This window comes from Meleagris gallopavo, chromosome 1, assembly GCF_905368555.1.
Source record: "Meleagris gallopavo chromosome 1, MGAL_WU_HG_1.1, whole genome shotgun sequence".
Taxonomy (NCBI): Eukaryota; Metazoa; Chordata; class Aves; order Galliformes; family Phasianidae; genus Meleagris; species Meleagris gallopavo.
Genome location: NC_139404.1, coordinates 45,341,349 through 45,359,682, shown reverse-complemented (window position 1 = coordinate 45,359,682; position 18,334 = coordinate 45,341,349). Strand labels below are relative to the sequence as shown.

The window sequence follows — 18,334 nt, the reverse complement described above, 5'->3', positions numbered from 1 at the left end:
TGGTCTTTCTGTTTATACTAGCAAGGTATCCACTATGGCCTATAAAGAGCAAAATAAGCCCACCAGTACTTGAGAAAGATTTAACAAACATGAAAGGGAAAGTTGCAAAGACTTAAGAAAAATAAAACATATATAAGTTATTATATATTTGATAGGGATACATTATCATATCATATCATATCATATCATAGAATGGCCTGGGTTGAAAAGGACCACAATGATCATTTAGTTTCAACCCCCCTGCTATGTACAGGGTCACCAACCACCAGACCAGGCTGCTCAGAGCAACATCCAGTCTGGCCTGACATTTGATACATTGTACTTTGACATCTTGCAGAAAATGAGAAATCATTGCTTTTTCCCCCTCAAAAAAGTTTTCTGAAGTGTCTTAGGATTTTTTACATGTAAAAAGTAGTAAGTTTTGTAATGCAGTGTTTAGTAGAAAATAAAATTTTTAGTAAGAAAATATATCTTACTGCTGCTCTTCTTAAATGTAGAAAGATTTTTGTAAAATGGTCCAATAAAATGGTATCTGATGGAAACTGCTTCTGTTCTTTGGGAGAAAGTGAGATGGATGTTTCCATAACTTTTGTCATTTGAGTTTGAGGAGTATCTCTTCCCCACAATGTAGTGTTGTGCTCAGAAGATCTATCTGAAGACAGAAAGTTCACTGGTTAATAATGAGTTAAAGTTCTCAAAAACATAAGAAAGAAAATGTTATCAGGCAGCTAGGATTTTTGTGCCAGCTAAACACTTCAGTATTAGGAAATGCCAAAGTTAGGGTTATCATATTTATAAGGTTATGATATTTAAAATATAAGATGGTTTTACTTAAGAGGAGGAAGGATCAGAAAGCACAGTAATATGTACCAACTAGTTTTCAGTCTCAAAGCCAAATCACAACTAATCCTAGAAGTTACCAAATTTAAGGAAGAAATCACCATTCGGCCACCTCACAAGAATCTTTCTGAAACCAAAGTCTCTTAAAAAGAAAAGTTAGGAAGAAGGGTGTTTTTTTTTAAAAAAAAAAAAAAAAAAAAAAAACTGTGATATGTGTAGAATTGTTTCATTATTTTTTTCTTTACCAACTATCATTCATCCATTAAAAGTTCTTACATGTTTGTTTTTTGGTCAGCTCTGAAGGTGACTTCTGAAGAGGAAGAGGATTTGACGTTCTTCTGTTACTCTCCAAAGCTTCTCTCACCACTACAGTTCCAGAATTATTTAATGAGAATATCTCAGGATCCAGAATATTGTAACTGCAGAATGGAAGAAAAGAGAATTAAAAGTATTAATACAAAAGAATTTTTATATAAACACACACAAAATTCAGTTTCTCAAAAGTGAGTTTTCATTGTTTTTTAGCTTTAGCTACCAGCTGAACAACAGCTGAAAGGTACAAACAACCAAAAAAAGACTGCAGTATATTACATTCCAAAACTTTCAGAAGTCATAAAACCTGACCAGTCAAATAAGCAATCAAAAATGTCCATGCCGCCTGTCACACATATGTCAAAATGTAAATTCATTTGTATGTGGAAGATGAACTGTGTATAAGGCAAGCTGACAGATGATATTATTATTCAAATCTATTTGTATTAATGGCAATAATACAATAATCAACATTAATAGCAAACACTGATACCTCAGTAAGATATACCTGTCTTGATGATGTGAACCACAAATTCCAATGTTATATTGTTCTTCTAGCTTCTTTTTAAATAAGTTGTAGTGTGCAATTGCCAGATAAATATTCATCTGGGACCTCCAGGGCATCTCTTCAAGACATATTTGATGAAACTTCTTTTGGTTTAAGTAATTACTCACAATTGGTTTCAGCAGTACCACTAAGGTGTTGTGAGCTACTTTTCGTAATTCTTCTTTATGTTTCCTAGAATAAATTTTAAAAAGCAGTAGCAAAAAAAATGAAACTGTGTTTTCTCAAAGATCTGAATTTTGAAGAATGATAAGGATACACGGAAATATCTCATTACATATCCAGACTTGTATTTAACTCAGAAGTCATATTTCTAGCAAAATGGTTCTTGCTTCAGTCAAGAAAATCAATTCTGCTTTTCATCTTAAGGGTGCTTAACACACTCTAAATCCTACATTCTACAAACTTCAGTAAGATATTTATTTTGGTACTTAAAAGTAAGTTTAGTTCTATGTCTGAAGTTACTTATAGTTCAATCATTCAAACAGATTATTATACAAAATGCAGTGTGTGCCTTCACACAGTCTGCTCAGGAGATGAAGGATCTACTATTTTACTGTAAATTTGGTTAATTCTTTTTATTGCTTTGTTTTAGCAGCTAACCACCCTCAATTTGAAGAAAGCATTCCATGTCAAATGTGGATGCTTGGATTTAATTTCCAGCCACAGATTTTTTTGGTTGTTGTTTCTCTGCCAGACCAATTCTGCATAACCAGGTATTTTCTCCTTATGAAGATGCATAGTGACACTGTAGTCAAATCACATCTCAATTTTTTTCTTTTTGATAAACTATAAACAGATCTCTTTAACATTCCAAAATAATTTTCTGCCTTGTGTTTTTTGTTTGTTTGTTTGTTTCCTATAAGTTAACCTGACAGTTTATATTTGTTTACCTTTGTGCTTCTGGAGATTTCATTATGTTTGGATGTTTCACTAAATATTGTCTAAGAGTCTGCCTTTTTCTAGTAGGACTTGAGGTTCCTTTTCTTTGTTTCTTCAAAGCTGATGCTTCCTGCTTCTTTAAAGGTGAGGTCTCCGTACTCTTTGAAAAAAATATCCCATGACAATCTTAAATAAAATTCAAATATTTATTTATGTCTATATTATCAATTACTTGAAGTATACAGCAGTTTGGGTTATGCAGTAATGCAACAGAACTGAAAATAAATTCTCAAATTGCTTTTCAAAATATGGCAGGAAAAGGAATTTTTCTGTAAGGGATGTATCAAATACTGATGCTAAGATCTAGACAGGTATCCAAATTTTCTTTCATATGCCATTCTTTTCTATCTCATAAATAATGTTTTTTTTGTTGTTGTTGTTGTCCTTTTTTTACTGTTATAAATAGTAAATACTAAAAATCTGTAATGCAAAAACAGACAGAAGATTTTCCCTCATCTATCTGAGATGCTAGCAGCATTACAGCTTCACTAGAAGGTTATGAGGCAAAAACCTCTTCCTCAAAAATAATACAAATCCATTAGGATTTAGAATAAAAGCAAAAAATGTCTTTTAAAAGAATTCTAAACAAAACACCAGTGAATGTCTGCAAGGGAGTTAATAATGAACAACTATTCATAAAATGTAAACATATTGCACACAAAAAAAAGCCCAAACTGATCTCTCTTTCTTAATGTGATGGTACCCAAGTCATTTCATATTAACTTGTTTTTCTAAAATGGGAAAATTAAAGCTTTCATTGATTTTGGAATTCAATGCTCTGACTGAAATGCCTCACAACAGTTGGTCTTTCAGAGAAATCCAATGTGAACTTTTCTGCCTGTGCAGAGGTTTACTGAGGGCTAGAGTTTATATCTCAAGTCTTAGCAATTACACGTCTCCATCTGTAGTTTTTATAAGACAGCTTTTAAAACAATACATTTGTGCTTATAGCATTGCTGCCAAGTTAAGACAAACATGACTCTTAATAAGTAAAACTCACTTTCTCCTTAATTCCTACAGTGTACTTCTTGGTGCCCTCAGGCTCACTGGGAGAGCTTGTTTGACATCTTGGAGTTTCGTTGATACAGAGAATGTGGTTGTTCCTCCTGACAAATAATAATGATAAAATTATCATCATCATGTTAAATTCCTTTGATATTTAACAGGTTATCGTTGGGAACAGGTAAGGCACATGCAATTCATATTTCACTAGAATTTGTAAATTCATCAGCTTTTCTTTCTTCCCATTCAGAAAGAGAGAGCGCTCACCATCAAAATTCTGATGGAATCTGAATTGATAGGTAACAACTATCTCACTTTCCTAACATCTAGCTATGGAAGACTGATGAGAAATTCCTTATATCCAATCCTCCAATCATTTTGGGTTTTTTTTGTAATTCTTTTCCTGTTGCCTACAATATGTGAGGGCTGCTCCAGAAGTAACACTTCCTACACTATTACTTTGGCCCACAGTGTCAGAGATGTTGGTGGTATGGCAGCAGAGATTGAACCTTCCCACCAGTATTCTGTGAAATTTTGTTGTTGTGCAACAGATGGCAGCAGAGAGGCAGTGTGACAGGGTGGTGTTTGATACGGAAGTGTATATGAAGGAAAGCTGTGTCATCGAATTCCTACATGAAGGAAAGCTGTGTCATTGAATTCCTACATGCAGAAAAAGTGACACCCATTGACATTCACTGATGCTTGCTGAATGTTTATGAAGCAAATACTGGATATAAGCACACGGAAAGTTGTATTGAATGGGCAACATTTTTGCAGCAACATTGCCATTATAGTAGTTGTTATAAACAGTGGGTCACCTCCACCAAATTGTTATGACTGTGGCATGCGGACTCTTGTTCATTGCTGGTGAAAATGCATAGCTAATAGTGGTGGCTATGTTGAAAAAGAGTGTTTTGTAGCCAAGAATTTGTCCTATCAAATATTGTTATTCTGCTCTTTATATCTGTTGTCATTTCCATGGACAGAGTGACCTACATACAATTCACATTTTCTGTTGTAACTGTGACATGGATGAAACTAAGTAATAATTTAACCATAACAGGGACCTACCTTTTCAAGTAAGTTTGCACATTTTCTGCCCATTCCAGAACACTGTGAAATTTCTCTTCATTCAGGATTTTGTGCAAAACTTGAATAAAGAACTCAAGAAAACGTGATTTCTTTCTGAATTTCATCACTGCAATACAGTAGTAATAAAGAACTTTTAAGTATACTTAAGTATTTTAGTTTTTTAGAATTTAGTATTTAAGTTTTAAGTATTCCTCATATTTCTAAATGTGCCATATTAAAGATTTTTTAAGCTATGTTTTAATTCATTCTAAATATATGAAAATAAAAAGATGAAAAGGTTTCTAAGAGTTTATTCCAAGCAGTAAAAAGATTGTTTTCTTGGAAACTATCTAAAGAAAGCAAGTCTTTACAACTAAAATATATGCCAATTATCCTACCTTCTCGATAAGCAGTGTTTGATGTCCAACATGAAATTATAGGGTAGAGGAACAAAGGATCTTCGTGTCCTGCAAGCTCTGATCCACGAGCTACAACAATAAACAGATAAAATCCATTCTGACAACTAGTGACAGTGTTCAACAGAAATTGAACATGGAATCATAACTGAAGCAAAATCCTTCTTTGGCATACTTTGCTTTTAAATCTCTCCATCTAGAGAGAAATTCAGAAGTTTGCTCTCCTCTGTGCTGCTAGGGCATTAAGAGCTTATGGATGAGACTGGTGAACTTCCAGCTATTTCGCTAATGAGTAAATGTCTGGAGTTCACCACATGTCTTACAAAGTTCCATATATGTCATTTATGAAGGAGATCACTTGTGCAGTAAGGAAATGTCCAGACATTATTTTTAAAGATGTACAGCTTGAACTTAACACATGCTGCTATTAGCGACTAGCACACTTACTTATGTAAATGTTTGCAAGTTCCATGGTTGAAAAAGATGAACGCAGCTAGTCCCTGAAAAAAGTGAGATTAAAAATGGACTCTGGAACAACCATTTGAGATAGTGGATCAATAATTGCATCCTCCAGTGGCAATAGTCTGTTGTATGTAAATAGTGTGAAATCAAATACGACAGACAAAAAGATAAGCAGATTTTTAACTATTTTTAGGCCAAGCCACAACTTATGTTAGTATTTTCTCCTATTTGACAAGTTTGACAAGATAGTATTTCAAACAAGCATTTTAACAAAATAAAGTAATTCCCAAAAAATTTTAAATAGGAAAACATCTGAAATTTCAAACTGTAAAATTGCAATGTGTATGAAACATTTTGTTTTCCTGCATTTTCTACAAAAGATGCAGATTCAGCTCTTTTTCATTTTTCTCTTAGGTTATCATCAATGGAATAGTAAGTATTGATTCACTTTAAGGATATCCCACAGAAAGGCTTTCGCTGATATTCTTTTCAACAGCATGCCCTACAAGCACGCTCTTTTTTCTAAATCACCTATACATATTTGTAAGGATGGCTGTAAGCTTTGTTATTTGTTATGCATAGTCTCACCAGAAGGTTCTTGTATTGATTGGTATAAAATTATCCTATTTTAGTAACAGACCAGACTTCAGCAATCAAGTATCTGTCAGTTAATGAAAACTCGTTCTTCTCTAACTGATAAACCCATTAGTTTAACTTTCTATTAAGTAAGAATGGAAGATCATTTTGTTAACTAATCAATGCAATTTTCAGTTAACTTACAGAATTCATTCATCCTGTGACTTGCCCTGCAGGAATGCAGGCATCATTGTCAGTAGCAAAAACAGAAGGATCAGAGGAACAAAAGTTTTGCATCATGGTTTTTATTCTGTTCATTACAGAAGTGCTTCCTCTTCCAGGACTTATGCATGTATACACAGAGAAGTGGATGACAAAGCGCACTCACCTGGTTGTGTCAGTCTTAGGAGATTCGATTCAAGAGCACTTAGATTTTCTGTTGCTTTTTCCATTGCAGCTAAATGGGATGTCTTTGCAGAAGTCTTCTGAAATATCAAATAATCAGCTTTTAAAGAAAATAGCTTTTACCTAACTGAAAAGAGCACATCAAAGTGGAATTTGGATTCTATTCCAAATCTTCTAATTCTTTATTTTATATCTTAATATTGCTAACTCCTCTCCAGTTCAACTAAATGAGATCCTGTACCTACTGCAGTCTGCAACTGGTCCTAACAGATGGCTACAAAAAGAAGCTTCTCAGCTGTCTGTATTCTTGGGAACTCCTACTCTACAACAAAACTCCTATTCCATACAATCTAAACAGGAAGTTAATAAATATGGTCCTTAAAATAAAAGAATAGCATATTGAGATAAAAGAAAAAAAAAAAAGAATATCAGAGTAGTTACCTTAATTTTATGTGTTTCTTCACTTTCTATAGCTCCTGACTGGCCAGGTGAGGTTCTCTGTGAGGAATCCAACAATTTTTTCCCATAGTTAATAATAATTACTGCTAGTTCATATTCCTTCAATGAACGTAGAACCTATTAAGGAATCATCAGTTACATTTTTTTTGTTTTGCATAACACGTTTAATTATTATCCACTTACAGTTGACAAAACGTATGAATATTATAAATAGACATTAATTACTTAATACTTAGGTTTCCTTTAAAAAAACAACAGAACTATAAACCTGTAAAATATTTGGAATAACAGATAATCTGTCTATTCGTTCTATTTCTGCTTACCCATAGACTGTTCCTCAAAGAATAGAAATACTTAACAAGAAGTATCTATAGCAGTGCTTGACATTCTTCCTGTTCTTAGGCAGCACTGCTATCAAAGAATATAAAAGGTAACTACATTATCCTCATTTATCTCTCTGATATCAAGTGCACACCTGAACAACTCAACTGTACTGGTAAAACTTATTTAATAAAATAGAGTGGTGAAATTTATTTTGAAAAATATGAAGTTGTAACTGAACATTACGGGTTACATTTTTTAGGTGTTTTCATCTCCCTCAGTTAGAGCTTTAAAGGTCAAGTAATTCTACTATATGCACTGTAATTTCAAATTAAGATGTTTGGTTTTGGAATAGAAAATAATTGTACACAGCGTGACTGAAACTCAGTAGAAAACTTTATAAAATGGATTAATTAGAAACTTTTGCAATTAACTTGTTCTGTTTGCTGTTCTGCATGCTATTCTGCCTCAATGCTGTCTCTAAGGAAAAAAAATCTGCAGTACCAACAGACAATCATTTAATTTGGGAATCTAACAACAAACAAGCACTATACTAAGATTCCAAGAAAAAGAATCATCTGATATTGAAGGAATCAAGGTAACTAGTCTTGTAAAATATGTTGACCCTGGTAGGAAAAAAAGAAAAAAAAAAGAATTTTTTGGGACTGATAATATTTCCATAGAAAAAGTCACAAGGAAACATCTATAGATCATATTATTATTTCAGCTTTCTTAAAGATGGGAGTTACTTAAGAATATAAGTATTGTACTTGTTGAGAACAGATTTTACTGTAAAAGACTTAACAGAAGCATCTTCACTAGTATAACACCAGTCATGGAATATTGTCTTCACTAAATCAGAATATTCAGGACATTTAAATAATATATATTTTTTCAACATATTAACTAAAGTCTAGCCAGAATACTATACATACACTGAAACAAGAGACAGTGGGGCTTTGGAATTCCTGAAAAGTTGTTGAAAGCAGGGAGAGATATTGGATGCCTCACGGGTCAGACTTTTTTGATTCTGAAATCAGCTTTGCCTTGCTGGTTGAGTCACTTTAGCTTTATCTATTTGTTATTTTGAATTGGCATTCAAGATTAAAGACACAAAAGAGAATCAGTGACATTGGACATGTTATATCCACTCTCAGATAATAATGAGTTCATCAGTTAGTTCAACTCCAAAATCTAGATAAGGAATGTTACGGCATGAAAGTTATTTTGCAAACTGAGATACAAGGTGATGTTTAAGAATATGCTTCCTCAAATAAGTGCTTTTTCAGATTTCAGCCATCTGTTATGAATGTCTCATTGATAACCTCCAAAAAATCATCGTATGACACCAAACACACTATTTTCTTGGAATTGTTGATTCTACCTCTTAATGAATCTGGGCTCACTTTTGCAATAGCATGTCCTCCATTTGGTAAGCTCCTAAATGCTGACAAGTCAGGGATTCTATGATGAACAACCTTTTAGTACTAAGTTTGGAGATGAGTATATAAATATTTCATAGTAATAGCTTCATTAGTCGTGATGCCACAGCAGTGATTCAGATACAACAGAATTACATTTCCTAGTGCCATACTTCCAAAACTGTGACATTGAGTGGACAGCTCTGAGGTTACAATCCTCTCCCAAAGCCCTTTCCCCATGGGCCCAGGATCTTCCTTTCAGCTTGGGCCTGAGAGTACATTCCCTGAGCTACACTACTGGAGTCCCAGTCTTTAGCATACTCAAAACTCGTGCCTGTGCTTGGCTATGGATTCACTGATCTGGAGTGCTGACCCATGACCTAACTCCTCAACTTGATTTCAGACTGCTCCCATCATGGCAGACCCACCTGCTGGGCTGTGCCTGACCCCCGCTACCTTCATGAGACCTGATCCTGATCTGCAGACTTCCCAACTTGACCTGCTTGCCATCACATGCTCTCCCAATGACCTGTACCCCAGGCTGAACCTGACCACCACCTCTGGCCTGCCCCTCTCCTGGGCTGGGGCAGTGGGCTTGGCTGGCGAGGTGTTGCCCTGCTGACTTTCAGCTCCTAACTTCTAAGCCTTCTTTGTGCCCTAACACTGCTCCCACAGCCATGAAGCAATTAATTAATGTCAAGAAAATAGTATTAATTTTAGGACTTTATACATTCTTTAAAAATCTGATCTTTGAAGGTGAGTACAGAGATCCTGCTCTAACAACTCATGTGAGAGCTGCCAAAAGCAGGGGAATCCTTCAAAGCAGCAGCCACAGCTCTGCTTCAGCATAACTTGTTGCTGAGGTGCACTCAGAGATAAAGGAAATCTAGCTTGTTCAAGGTCATACGTTTACCACGGCAGGTACTTTGACTCTAACATGGCTGTAATTAACATATCCTACAAGTACCATGTTTCTCCTAATCTCAGAAAACTTAGTATTGGAAATATAAATGTCATTTACAGATACGTATTATATTTAAAAATCAACATGTTTATGTTTCTATCAACACACGGAATGAAATAGAATAAAATCTCTCATATCTAATTAGGAAATATGATATGTATGTTAACCAAATTAAAACTAAAAATATGAGTTTGCAGTAAATAAATTTTTAGATTTATATATATATATGCATGCCTTGCTGAAAATAATACTACCTGAAATGTAAACTCACATGATCACATGAAATACAGATTTCATGTCAAGGACTAATAATTATTTTTTATTTTGTGGAGAAATAACATTATTTTATTTAAAATTCTAAATGTTATTATTATATAAAATGCACTAATACGAAGGTGAGAATAAATATTTCCATAATATTTAATAGTGCCAATTCTCTAAGACATCACACTGAAATATCTGAAGATATCGCAGCTTTTTTTTTTTTTCTGTATGAGAGAAGCTGTGACTTAAAGTTGTAAAAAACAATAATTTATACCATACCTTTGCTGTATAAAATGAAGTGCAAGCTATCATATGCTGAATACTCTCATAACAGCCTGCCTGTCTCCTCTGCAAAGTAGCACTTGGAATTTCTTGAAGGACGGCCAAGCACTTAATGAGAATCTGTAAATACAAGGGTTAAATAAAAGTTATGAATCTGCAACACAATTTCAACTTTGTACCTCTGTTCAGTGTATTTGATAGTGAACTTTAAAAATACTTTAAAATGTAGCAGCTATGATGAAATGCTTGCTCTACAAAAACTAATAATAAAATTTCCATTGAATTTAATAGTGTCAAAATTTCATCCACAGCCCTTTGATATAAATGACAAGTTCACACAATATCTTAGATATTAAATTATAGATACATGATGGATATTTTTGCTGATTTAATTAACATGAAATCAAAGAATGTTTAATTCAGTGAGATGACATACTCCTAGTAGAGAACTGCTTAAAAATATATTGAGCTGATCAGAATTTTAAAAGAAAGAAAAATCTTTTTAGTATGTTCTAAAAATAAAAGACTATAAAAATGTTGCAAGTTTCTTCTGTATACTTGTCGAATCTAAAAAGCCTGGTGTTTTAGAAATGGCAGAAAAGCATTCAGGTACTCTGTTTTCAAGGAGAAGATAATTGCTTCTGGAAAGGGACTTAAAACTAAAGACTGTATTATCAAAACATTGAACAGCCTTCTTTTCGGAAGGACAAAATTGTACATAAACCAAACATTTAAAAAAAAAAAGAGAGAGAGAGAATGCTGCTTTTCTTTCCTCAAAATTGCTATTTGCAAATGGCGTACGAGTAGAAGTTGTAGCACATTATAGTTTAAAAATACCAATGAATCATCCTGAAGAAATAATCAATATTCTATCAATAATCAATATCAGAGCAGAACCTAAACAGCTCACATTGAACATATGCACTAAGAACACATAAAACCAATAAAGGCTTTTGTTTCAGCAGTTTCTCTAGAAGTAGAAGCTTAGATATTTGGCTGTCTTACCATACACTCCATTTTAAGTTTAAATTGAATTACAGGAATTGGGTGTAAGAAGCTCTGTCTCAAATGCTCTCACCTGAACTACTGGCACTGCAGAAATCTTGTGATAAATAATTGGAGCAAGGAGACCATAGCATTGTACAACAGACTGCAGTGCATAACTTGCATCATTCAAGAAATTACTAAGTTCAATTGCCACAGTCATTCTCTCACATTCTGCTAATCTACCAACCTGTAGGTGAAAAAATAAATAAATAAATAAAATTGATTCAAATATAAACACCATTGATTAAAATCATTTAAAATCATTAAGAGAGAGTGAAAGAAGACAGACATTGGACTAGATGTCAGGAAGAAATTCAGACAGACGTTGGAGAAGATGTCAGGAAGAAAGAGGGTGGTAAGACACTGGAACAGGTTGCCCAGTGCAGTTGTGAATGCCCCCTCTCTGGAAGCACTCAAGGCCAGTCGGGATGGGGCTCTGAGCAACCTGGTCTAGAGGGAGGTGTCCCTGCCTATAGCAGAGGGTTGGAACTAGAGATCTTAATGGCCCCTTCCAACCCAAACCACTCTATGATTCTATGATTATTACAATTTAAAAAGCAGTGTAAGCAGCAAAAAAGATAAAGGTTTAAAAATCATGCAATCATAGAATTACTAAGGTTAGAAAAGGCCTCAAAGATCATCTAGTTCAGTTGTCCACCCACCACCAATACTGTCCACTAAATCGTGTCCCTAAGTACTACACCTCCCCTTTCAGTAAACACCTGCAGGGAAAGTGACTCCAGCACCCCTGTGGGCAACTTGTTCCAATGCATCACCACTCTCACAAAGAAGAAATTTCAACCCAAACCTCTCCTGGTGCAACTTGAGGCCATTCCCTCTTGCCCTGTCACTGTTACCTGGGAGAGGAGGCTGATCACCAATGAATTTTCAGTTAGAAGTATGTAAACAAAAGCAACTGTATTAGTGATTCTAAAAGAAAATGCTTGTCTTGAATTAATTTTTCCCTCTGAATTTATCAATATAATGCCTTGATAGCTATCCTCATAGTGGTTGGAGTGGAAATTTCACATGCTAAGATCTCTGAGTAGGTAAGGGGAAGATAACAACACCTTCCAATAATCTGCTACAGTTTATTGTACATGTGAACAGATCCAGTAAAGCTACACTGTAACTGAATACTCACCTGTGTAAGAGACAAACACTTAGCTAAGAGTGGAATAGTAATAGAATAATACAGAAAGCAAAAAAATAGAAACTTAACATGCATAAGAAAGCCTGAAATAAGCAAAAAGAAGGTTAGCATATTAAAACCATGAAAATTCGTTAGAAATTCAATAACAATGAAAATATAAATTTTGAATAAATATTAAAAATTAAAGGACCTGGAAGCCAGTTTGTGGACAAAACCAACAATGATTATACCTGTTTCATAAAACACAGTCTAACAACACTGAAGTTAAGAAAAAAAACTTCCTCAGTTGGAATCAGTGGGCTTTGGATTAGGATATTAATGAGCAAGTAACTACTCAGAATTTTTCCTCTAGGATACAAAGTAACCAAGAGCAACTAAAATATTTCAGAAAGGAAGACAATAATGCAACAGAAAATGAAGTACTCTGCAAATTAAGACTAGTACATTGCAGTATTTTGGAATTATGAAATTATGCTCATCAGAAAGGGAAAAAAAGTACAGTATATTATTTTATGCTACACATACTTGTTCCTTATAAAGTATCTCATTGCAATAAATGGAATCACAGAAGAGTGCTCCTTCCATGATATTAATGTCACAGACGGCAAATATATTCCTCAGAAAGAGATACAAGGTGATCGAAGAGGTCTGAAATATAGCCTCGAAACGTAACCTACAAAACAAAAAGGCAAAAGAATGGTAAAAGCAGGATAGTGATGATTCAGACATCTCATGCCTGAAATTACATTATACAAAAATGCAATCTTTAATAGTAGAATGATAGACAAAATGGATTGCTGTAGCTGCTGCTGAAAATGAGACTTACACATAAAACTGAAAAAAATTGCTTCATATTTCTAGCTTCAAAATAAATAAAAGGAATAAAGTTTATTTTCAAATTGTCGCCCTCCTTCTACTATACTAAAGTACCTTTTCCTGAGTAGGTTCATCTGATACAGTGAAACTTACTTTGAATTTGCTTTGGAAACTTGGGATGCTATACCTTATTTAACTGTCTTCTTTAACATGCTATTTTTCTGTACTGACAATGATGGATGCAGTTGTAAAGTACACTTCTGATATTAATAACAGACTCCTTTTCATCACCGAGGTCTGTATTACAAGTCTCAAAATGCTATTTTTTTTCTTCTGCCTTTTTTTTTCCTTTTGGTTTGTTTTGTGCGTTTTTTTTCTTCCCTAGCATAGGGATGTATTTGTCCTTTTTATTATTCTTGATTTTTTTCCTCTGTGTTGTTGTTCTGTTACTTATTACAGCAACAATTCCATCATTTTGAAGTATAAGAATCAAATTTCTACTTCTCCTTGACCACATTTCCTAAAAGAGACTAGTACTCAAAAAGGAATAACAAATAGACACATTCCCATATTTGACATTACCAAGATATTAACAGGGCTTCTGCCTGGAAACAGGAATCTTCCTTTCCTTCCAGCTCCCTCTACTGTCTCTTTATGCTCCCTGTGCTCTCAAGTTAGTCTAGTCAATTTCCTAGCTATCAAGCAGTAAAACTGAAACTATCTTGTTTCAGGTCCCATAATGTAACTTTGAGATTCTATCCTGTTGTAAAAATCATAAAATAATAATAATAATAATAATAATAATAATAATAATAATAATGTTCCAGCTTAACTATCAGAAAAGCAAAATCCCTGAGCTTTTTTGCATTTAAAGTTTGTTCTTTGTTTGAGCAGACTTTAATTCAAATGTTACTTCTACAGTAGTATGTGCTTAAAAGTAAAAATAAATAAATAAATAAATAAATTTAAATGGAGAAAATGGTTAGTAGAAAGATAAGTAACGAAAAACAAGAATAAAAAAGTCATATTCATCTATGCAGACTGCATAGACTGCCCACAGTCTATGGGCTGCCTGTAAATCCCCAATGGTATGTAACATCAAGACCCTCAAAGTCAATTTGTATGGCTGGTATCAGACACAATGATAGCATCAATGAAGACAGAGGAGATGATACCAGAGATATGGTTGAAGCCCACATAGCAAGTACACTTAAATGCATTACCTGTAACATGACTCAAGCACATACAAACCTTTTCTATCAGCTCACATTCAAACAGCAGAGAAAACAGTGGGCTCTTACGCAAGTTTAACAAAGCAAAATCTCCAAATGTATTACATGCCTCACAACAGATGATTATTGGTTATTCTGTCTATAAGGTAAAAGTGGAAGCATTATGGCCAAACTGCTAAAAAATTGCCGTAATATCTATTTCTTGAAACTAAGATCAGTGTTTCACAGAACTATTAAAAACATATGCAGCAAGGATGTTTTTTGTTGTTATAGTTTTAGAACTGAGGCTGTCTGTTAAAACTGAAACTCAGAAGCTGCAAGATTAGTTATCTCCTTCACCAGGCTGCCAAAGCTTCCCTAATGAAAGAATTAGTCTTAGAAGAATTCAACGCAAGCAAAGAGGATTATTTGCAATCAGATACGTTGATGCTAATTTATCATTAAATTATAAGCAGCTGACCAACATTTTAAAGTAATATTTTTATTACTGTATTTCATATCTATTATTTCATACAAGTCTCTTTTTTCTAACCAGGAATTAATTAAGTCTTGATTTGTTTTTGTGTTTTTATCTATAGAATTGCAGTGAGTTTAACCACAGTATTTCCAGCTTGGCTTTGCTATCACAAAAATCCATATTACGGCTAAATATTTGAATTTTTTTTTTAAGAGAAAAAAGAAAATTATGTCTTTTCTAACGTACAATAGTATATTTTAAAATTAGTAACATTATTTATAATCAGCTCATTTATAGTAATTTATATAATCAGCTCAAAACAACATTAGCAAGCATTTACCCAATTTGGGTGGTGTTCCAAGCAAAATATTTATAGTTTCTGAACACTACTGCTTCCATTATTGGAACTGAAAGTCAAGAACCCAGTTAATATTACATATTTTACATAGAATAATTCATTGTATGGTATGAATGGCCACTTTATAAGTATTTCCCAATTATCTAAAGCAATAAAACAACCATTATAAAGAATTAGGTGTGTAAATGCTACCATTTCCATAAATAACAAAAAACCTCCTCTAATTATACAACACTGTATCTTTACAACACATTTCACACCTTTTTTTTGTAGAATGTTTTTCATATGAGGAGGCTGAACAAAATTTCACACCCTGGTACACTTTAAAATAAAATACGCACATCTATAATTAACTATTATTTTAATTTTGATTTCACCAGTTACCTCTTTTCAGATATAGTCGAAGTACTTCTTGCAGAAATAATAGCTGCATTGGTGGGAAGTGGAGAAGAATTTGAAACAAAATAATCCCACATCGGTGAAAATGCTCCTCTGGCTAACGTGTAGTTGCCAGTCTGATAGGCTACCTATAAACATATATATATATATTTATTCAACTTTTTACAGGAAAAAATAATATTAGATTTCATTTTATATACTAACCGCTAATTAAAACTAATCTACCACGTTTCTGTGGTCTTCAGATAAGCAAATATGATTACAGGAAAAAGAAAGGCTTTAAAACTCCCTCCCTTCAACACGTGAGCTTACAACAGCTATAAGAATATTATGATGTATTTGAATAAAATACATGCAGTAGCCATTCGATTATGCTAACATTAGTTTCTCTTTAGAAGTAGCATCAGGGAAGGCAAAAATTGACTGTTAACCAAGGATTTAATATTATTTTGTGGAATACTTAACATATATTATATTATATATCATATAAATATTATTTCATCTAGACTCATTTTACCTTTGTTACTTCTGCAGAATATTGAAATTCTGATGGTGCTTTTTGCAGGAAAATATTGAGTAATGGCTAGAAATTTTAGGGTTACCAATGAAAAAAAAGTAATTACAATCATGTTAAAGCTTATTACCAAACATTATAACCCTACCTGAGTTAGATAAGCTCGAACAGTAGTAGCAGAAAGAGGTGGATATGCGAGGATTGGCCTAGTTGTTTCCCCAATAGCATCACCAATAAGTTTTCCATCAGAAGAATATGCTGCAACAGCAAATATGTATTTCTCATTGGGATCTAAGCCTTGTATTTCCAAGAGGCTTTTTCCATCAGCCGGTATCTATGAATAAAAATATTTCCTGCTTACATCCTCAGAGTATGTCAAAAACAAAACTCTATGCTTTGTCCTTAAACAATTTATTTAATATTCCTGGATACAATCAAAATACAACCAGCACATTTCCACACAATATTGAGCTCTTGAAAACAATGATAAAACAATGAAATGAGAGGAGGAAAAGTATCAGTTCTCTCTGAAATGCAATTGGTTGTACAAAGCACATAACCTAAAAGTTAATTACAAAGGTCTTTTGTCCAAGAGATTGCTATACATAAAAATTACATATCTATATACATAAACTACATATAGTTTTCCAAATTTACACTATGAGTGTGCATGCTTGCAGAGATCACACTGGAAACATTCTTGGCCTGTGCTGTGCTTTCAGAGAAAAAGCATGTGGCTCTCCGCCTTACATGCCACGTGGATATAATAGATAAGGGCAGAGGATGGTTCAAGTTCTCTAAACATATGAATATAGAAGTCAATCATGTCTGAACACCTAAGTTATTGAAGAATTTATATTACCTAGTTGCCAGAATGAAGAAAGACATGTTCTTACTATGGAGAAATAGCTGATAGATGTTAGAAAATTAACCAACATGTTAAAATTTTATATTTATCTTTTTCTGACTTCTTGAAAACAGAATAATGTCCAAGGTTCACTATAAATACATCATAAAGATTCATTTGCTTTTCTATTTCTTAGCTCTCTCTCAAAGAAAACAAAACACACACATGCACACCAAAAAAAAAAGTGACAGAATTTTTAACAGGAAGCCCTTGAAAGCATTTAATTCCTTATCAAAGGCTTCCAGAATATATAATGCCTTCCGCCTAGCAAAGTTTCAGTATCTTAAAAAAATATCAAAATGTTTGTCAAAGACTTGGCTAGTTACCTAATTTAAAAAAGACATAGATATATACACTTATAAAAGACATGTGCAGAGGAGTCTCTTTTTGTTGCAGTTATTGTTTGGTTTTTTTTGTTAGTTGATTGGTTGATTTGTTTTTAAGAATGAGAGAATGACCTGAATGGATTTGAGCTCTGTCTTACCTCTTCTCCAGCATTTGGAAGTTTATTGTTATTTAATCTTACTTTCGTATTATTTTCTCCTGCTACACAGCCCAAAATACTGTACCATGCAACCTTTAAAGAAAATGAGGACATGATGAGTTGTTTTAAAAACAAGAATACTACAGTGATGATGAAAGCAGAAGACCTACTGTCCTGTCTTCTACCTTGTTCTATTCTATACCTCAAACATATCACGAAGTATAAATTCAGTAAGTCATCTTGCTGATGTAAATTACTAAAGATCCCCTATTTGAGTTTTGTAATGGTTTTCTTCTAAAATTGACATCTCAATCTGATTCAGCAAATCACTTAAGGAAAAATCATTAAAAGAAAGCAAGATAAATGCACACGCAAACCTAGCAATCAAAAATGTCCATGTTCTTAATTCATATTGAAATCAATGTTTTTTTCATGCTGTTGAGATGCTGATAATCTCCTTTGGTATATCAATCTAAATTGTTTAATATCTTTAATCAAGTGAGTATGTATACCTTGATCAGACTTGCCCACTGAATTCAAACATTACCATTTTGATGCAGCTCTGCAGAATTGGGCAGATGGCTTTCAGTAACTTCTCTTAAATTAAACTTCTACTAAGTTGTACTAAATCGATTTGTTTTCAGTAGACCTCAGGTGGGACAGAT

At 33.6% G+C, this 18,334-nt stretch overlaps 1 protein-coding gene across 10 annotated transcripts in view; it reads right to left on the bottom strand.

Annotated features, from left to right (window-relative positions):
- CFAP54 (cilia and flagella associated protein 54) overlaps positions 1-18,334 on the bottom strand; it is a 105,611-nt gene that overhangs the window by 47,334 nt on the left and 39,943 nt on the right. For all 10 annotated transcript variants that reach the window (XM_085223498.1, XM_085223513.1, XM_085223523.1 and 7 more), the window contains 15 exons: positions 17,670-17,762; positions 16,427-16,612; positions 15,750-15,892; positions 13,028-13,175; positions 11,381-11,536; positions 10,300-10,422; positions 7,033-7,167; positions 6,575-6,671; positions 5,131-5,220; positions 4,733-4,859; positions 3,660-3,765; positions 2,611-2,759; positions 1,661-1,891; positions 1,117-1,259; positions 477-652 (listed from right to left, as the gene is read on the bottom strand). In XM_085223498.1, coding sequence (XP_085079624.1) covers positions 477-652; positions 1,117-1,259; positions 1,661-1,891; positions 2,611-2,759; positions 3,660-3,765; positions 4,733-4,859; positions 5,131-5,220; positions 6,575-6,671; positions 7,033-7,167; positions 10,300-10,422; positions 11,381-11,536; positions 13,028-13,175; positions 15,750-15,892; positions 16,427-16,612; positions 17,670-17,762 — 2,103 coding nt within the window. The remainder of the gene's footprint in view (positions 1-476; positions 653-1,116; positions 1,260-1,660; positions 1,892-2,610; positions 2,760-3,659; positions 3,766-4,732; positions 4,860-5,130; positions 5,221-6,574; positions 6,672-7,032; positions 7,168-10,299; positions 10,423-11,380; positions 11,537-13,027; positions 13,176-15,749; positions 15,893-16,426; positions 16,613-17,669; positions 17,763-18,334) is intronic.